General features: G+C 45.0%; 1 protein-coding gene across 1 annotated transcript in view; it reads right to left on the reverse strand.

Moving 5' to 3' along the window:
- The window catches only part of hydin (HYDIN axonemal central pair apparatus protein), a 172,124-nt gene that overhangs the window by 36,488 nt on the left and 129,636 nt on the right, over nucleotides 1-6,000 (reverse strand). Inside the window, exons 43-47 of the mRNA XM_063197456.1 lie at nucleotides 4,366-4,522; nucleotides 3,823-4,014; nucleotides 2,940-3,350; nucleotides 1,814-2,032; nucleotides 574-797 (exon numbers count right to left, since the gene is read on the reverse strand). Of these exons, the coding sequence (XP_063053526.1) occupies nucleotides 574-797; nucleotides 1,814-2,032; nucleotides 2,940-3,350; nucleotides 3,823-4,014; nucleotides 4,366-4,522 (1,203 nt within the window). The remainder of the gene's footprint in view (nucleotides 1-573; nucleotides 798-1,813; nucleotides 2,033-2,939; nucleotides 3,351-3,822; nucleotides 4,015-4,365; nucleotides 4,523-6,000) is intronic.

Below are 6,000 nucleotides of genomic sequence, written 5' to 3' on the forward strand. Positions count from 1 at the left end.
GGCGGCGGGTGTGAGGAGTGTTGAGGTGTGTTTGTGTGTATGTGTGTGTGGCACCTGTTGGAAGGCTTGTGTGCCTCTTCCAAGGAGAGGCAGGGGGGGCTATAATAATTGTACTGTGTTGTTGATGGTGTCCTCTAGACTGTCTCGTGACACTAGGACACTAGGTACTAGTGACCCGGGATAACACTATAGAAGACTCTAGAAGTCCCGGGACACCAGCTCACTGTACTGGGACACTTGGTGACTGTCTCAACACTGCCCTAGCAGTCCCAGACACCCAGGACACCCAGACTGCAAGTACATATCCTGTCACAGGCAATTACTAGGTGTCCCGGGACAGCAACTAGGTGCAAGTGTACAGTACTAGTGCCCCGGGACAGTGTGTGTGTGTTTGTGTGTTTGTGTGTTTTTGTGTATGTGCGTGTTAGTGTGCGTGTTAGTGTGTGTGTGTGTGTGTGTGTGTGTGTGTGTGTGTGTGTGTGTGTGTGTGTGTGTGTGTGTGTGTGTGTGTGTGTGTGTGTGTGTGTGTGTGTGTGTGTGTGTGTGTGCGTGCGTGCGTGTACTGTAAAGCACCTGTTGGTGGTGTGGTCTTGTGGGCCCTCCCCGGCCAGTATACTGCTGTGCTCTGGTTCGTAAAGGGAGCCCATGGCGGTGAGGGAGGGGGACGTGGAGTCGGCGGTCTTGGTGCCCTTCTTGGCCGAGCGCCGCTTATCCTTCACGGCCTCCTTCTCCTTCTCCTTGGCCTCCACCCCTCCCTTCTTGCCTTTGCCCTTGGACGACGGCGTCGTCGCATCCTCCTACAGGTCACAACAGTCATTACCTGCAATTATCTACTCAGCTGCTTCTTGATGCATAGCCTACACAATAGATAGCAGGTTCATTCTCTACTACACTCCTCTGCTGTGAAGTGCTATTTAATAATAACAGAGTGATGTCCTCTTTTAAATCTTGCACATAAAAATATTCCATTGGTATTCATACAGGGCTACCGGTATATGTCCCTGGTATCATTATCAAAAACGCCTGTTAGTGACATTGAATATGGGCTGTTGCCATCAGCAAGGCTGCCTGTTATCTATATTGGATATGGACTGGTATTACCATCGTCAGGGCTTCATGATCAGGACCTCGGAGATAGTGGAAAGAACCTAGAACATCTTTGGCTATATTGGATATGGGCTGTTCCGTTAGCATCAACAACGTACCCTGATAGTTGCATGATGGCACTGCTAGATATGGTCCTTTACCAGATATGGGTTGTTACCATCATCATAGTTAAATATACTGCTGCAAGTGACTAGCCTGTTAGGCCTGTGTTTTTTTTATATAAATGTCAGACAGGCACTTTTGATCCGATGAGTTTTCCTGCAGATTAATTTTATTACTGCCCCGACTGGAACAGGAGTCGTCTTCTTCAAGGGACAACATTGTGTTCCTTGTTACCCCTGGTAGAAAAAGCCTACTAGAGCCTCCTCTCCCCTTGGTTAAGTAGCCTGCCCAGCCAGATGGCCCTTTACAGATGCAAATTAGCCCAGTCCCACCTCAGATTAAAATACTCAACACAACTGGAAAAAATATATATAGACATACATATCCATCTATATTCCTACATATACATGTATATACAAGAATCTACATAAGAATCATATAAGAATAACAATTTAACCACAGGCCAGTTACCTTCATCAGGACTAGTTTTAGAACAATGATGCAGGGGACTAGCATGTTACCTTCGATATGCCAGTTACAACACTGCAGGTGACTAGCCTGTTACCTTAATCGGGGCTGGTGCTGGTAATGGTTAGCCTGTTACCTTCATCATGGCTGCCTGCAGCTCCAGCTCCAGCTCGGCCTCCCTCTTCTCCTCAGCGATCTCCTCAGGGGTGAGTGGCACCAGAAAGGAGAAGCAGCCCTGCAGCTGGCCCTGGGTCTCTCCTGGTGGCGACCGCCGCTCGGGGTAGGTCACCACCGACAGCACACAGGGAGGGGGAATAGGGGGCCCCTGGGGGCCCAGACCCATGCCGTCTAGCACCTGTGGGGCATACGGCTCAGATGAGAGATGGAGTAGACAGGGAGTTTGTAATCACCACACACAGACAATTAACATACATGCTTACGTGATGACGAGAAGCACCTTAAGAGCTGCTATGTGCTAACAAATGCTCAGAAAAGAGTTAACTAAATCTTCACCATGCAGATCTGGGTGTATTCACCAGTGCTTATTCTCAAACAGTGGTTATTAATGACTAAGGCTGCAATCACACTTGACACGGATTTCTGCTTACAATTGGCCTTGCACGTCAAGCTGATTTTTAGGTAGCGTTCAGACCCAGTGCAGATCTGGCAACGTTGTAACGGCTGAGCTATCACTCCGAATGTAAACTACAGTGTTGTGTTATTTGAGTGTTGTGAAAACATACACAAAAAAAGCTTTGTAAATTCATCTCTGTAAAATGGATAGAAGACGAGCCCTTCCCTAGCTCTTTCTAGTTCGATCGTTGCAGGCGGACAGGCAGAAAATCCCTCACTTTCATCAACAAACAATAGAGCAAATCCGCCTCGCACAGTAAAATCTGCGTGTGATCGCGGCCTAAGTGATGATACTTAATAAAGACATAATGCTAGCGCATAATTAGGGCTATCTAAGGGTTATCGGTGGTTTAACCTGTTAAGGCATGACGTTATAGATGTTGCTGTAACCACAATGGCAATAACCAAGTCGTAGTGTATTACTGAAGGCCCTGTGTTATGTCATAATGTGTAACTTTTCAATGCCTATTACAGCCTTCCACTGGTGGAACAATATGTATTATGGGGACACATAGTACTTCACAAATACTTAACAAGGACCCATTTTTTAAAGTGTTTCCCATTCCTCTGCTAGATATACCTATTATATACCTATTATATACACATGGAAGGGCTGTGAGGGGTTGTACCTCATTGAGGCTGGGAAGCTTCCCTTCCTGTAGCATCTTTGAGGCGATCGTATCGTCCCTCTCGGTGGCAGGAATGAAGATTTGTGGCACAGACTCCTCGCCCGCCTCCCCGATGTCCCCCAGCAGAGGCACCTTACTGGGGTCTGGCGACACCGACTTGAGGTCCTTCTCGTTCCGTTCTTTCTCACGCTCTTTCTCGCGTTCCTTCTCGCGTTCTTTCTTGCCCTTTTTGCCAGGCCGGTCGGTCGGGCTCGGGTGCTCATCCACGTCTTGGACACAGTCCTCAGGGAGGCAGGGCGTGTGTATGCGCCCCTGGGTGCGGTCCCACCAGCGCAGCATGTTGGTCACCACCGACTGGCTGTGCTCGTAGACCATAAAGCGATTCAACAGCTGCCGCTCATTGGGGCTCATCTGCCACAGGAGGAACACACAGGTAGAAAAAGTTCAAATCACCCACACATGCTTTCCACATCTTTGGAGATAAGCATAAGTACAAGTACTGTTACAGAGGTAATTACATCACTAATAGTATGATAATACGTAGTTGATATGTGTTATATAAGATACCAGTTAGTGTCACAATTACATCTGTAACACTACTGACTAAATACTCAGCTGCAGCCAAACACACTGTTAGGTAGACTAGGGGTGTACTGTCTCTTATTGTGAAGGCCTGCTGAGCTGGGTGAGTTCATCAAGGGGCATGACGTAATCAGAGCGCCGGCTCTTAAGTGAGCCTTCTACAAATCACAAGCCTCAGACAGGTCTATGTGGGAGTAGCTTTCGTCTTTCATTGGATCCCAACAGACAGAAAGGTAAAAAACGTATGTCCATGGCACTGTGTGGGTTATGAAACTGAAGAGCGAGTGATGCTACCGCTCACCATATCTCTCTCCTGCTCCTCAACAGAAGGCTGGGTGTCCTCATGGAAGCCCGCTTTCTTCTTCTTCTTCTCATCCAGCTCCTTGCTGGCCTCATTGTGCGCCACCGCAGTGTCCTTAAATTGCTCCACCGTGGACATCTTGCGGTTCCAGTTAGGGTCCATCTTAGTCTCTGAACGAAGCCCAAGCACAGACTGGGGGAAAAAATAAAAAGGGACTTTTTTCAAGTTTACCAGCTCCTTTTTCTATATATGTATGTAAGTGCCCTTATACAGATTATTTAGCTTTCTACAAATCGGATACACCAGTTTGGATAAAATCAACACTTTGGAGGGACTTGATATTCATGAGAAATGGACAAAGTAGCATTTACATGCGGGCATATGGAATGTAATGGAAATGTGATCAATCTTTAACATCAGGCCTGAGCCACTACTGATGGAAACATGATAGCACTATGAGCCAAATCACTTGTGGAGCTCTGGTGTTGAATTCTGCTCTTTGTGAAGGCACTCGTGTCTGTCTGCTCTGCTCTGCACACTGACCTGTTTCCCACCCAGCTGGCTTTTCTTCCCAGAGTCATCCTTGTTCGCATCCTTCTTCCCTTTCTTCTTCTTCTTCATCTCCTCTTCTTCTCTAAGTCTCTCCTGCTCCTCCTGCAACCTCTTCTCCCTCAGCTCCTCCTCCAGTCGTTCCTCCTCCCTGTAGCAGAGACACAAGTCCTTTCATATAGCGACCATCACCCGAGACACAAGAGACACCTGGTCAAACATGAAGCAGCATCCACCAGACATACCGCAAGGTGCATCAGAGACACAAGCCCAGTCATCTTAGACAGAAGCCCAGAAAATAAACTTTCTTACAAAACAGGTGGCATATAACAAAACAAAAGAATACAATAAGATGCAAAAAAAACTAAAGTAGACAACACAGCATATACATACAGTATATAAACAACAGACAGACACATGCTGGACAAAATCACACACTTAGGCTGTAAAATAACTGGAACAGAAGTTAAAAGTATCAGGCAAATCTCTGATGAGTACACGACCAGCTTGGCATTAAAAATAGTAGATGATCCATCCCACCCCCTTTTCTTTGAATACTCCCTCCTCCCATCTGGACTTAGATACAGGTTACCCTTTTTTTTAGAACTAATAGAGGGTTAACATCCTTTGTGCCTAGAAGCATCCAACTGTTGAATAAGTTAAGTGCAGACAGAGTTAATATAATAACTTTAATATACTGAATGTATATAGGATTATAGGATGTAATTTTAATTTAATTATTTATATTCTACCAGGACTTTTATTTTTCTTTTGAATACTCTGTATGTTTTGTTTGTTTTTTAGTCTTGTCCTTGTATTACAGTATATCACGAAAGTGAATACACCCCTCACAGTTTTGCAGATTTTTGAGTATATCTTTTCATAGGAAAGCATTACAGAAATGTAACTTTGACACAATGATTAGTGACCTTTTAACAACACATTTAACCGCTTAAATTTCTTGTTCACTCAGAAAAAAACTAAATACAGCCATTAATGTTTGAACATGTACTCACAAAAGTGAGTACACCCCAGATTAAAATCCGGTAGAGAAGGGGCTATGTTGGCTCAAATCGTCTCGAAATGAAACGAAATGAAAAGGGATGACAAGGGAGGTCATCAGTGTGCGTTTCAACCTTTCTTTGCATTGAACTTTTACATTTTGAGTCTGCATCTGGCTTAAATAGATTGGTGTGAGATTTGAATGCAATGCTATGGAGAATATCATGATCTGCTTCAGTAGTCACAGTGCATGTTGACATGCATGTTTCTTTTAGGTGTATTTCAGATTGCCAATGTTGACAGCATTCATGCATCCCCAAACCATGTCAGTCCCACTACCATGCTTGGCTTATGAGAGGATACACCTTTTTTGTAAAACTCACTTGTTTACCACCACACATGCTTGACACCATCTAAAGCAAATTTGTTTATCTTGGTCTCTTCACATCACACAACATGGTTCCAGTGATCCATATCCTTGGTCTGTTCATCTCTCTTGAGACCAAGATAAACAAATTTGCTTTAGATGGTGCCAAGCATGTGTGGTGGTAAACAAGTGAGTTTTACAAAAAAGGTGTATCCTCTCATAAGCCAAGCATGGTAGTGGGACTGACATGGTTTGGGTAT

The sequence above is a fragment of the Engraulis encrasicolus genome, chromosome 4 (assembly GCF_034702125.1).
Source record: "Engraulis encrasicolus isolate BLACKSEA-1 chromosome 4, IST_EnEncr_1.0, whole genome shotgun sequence".
NCBI classification, from domain to species: Eukaryota; Metazoa; Chordata; class Actinopteri; order Clupeiformes; family Engraulidae; genus Engraulis; species Engraulis encrasicolus.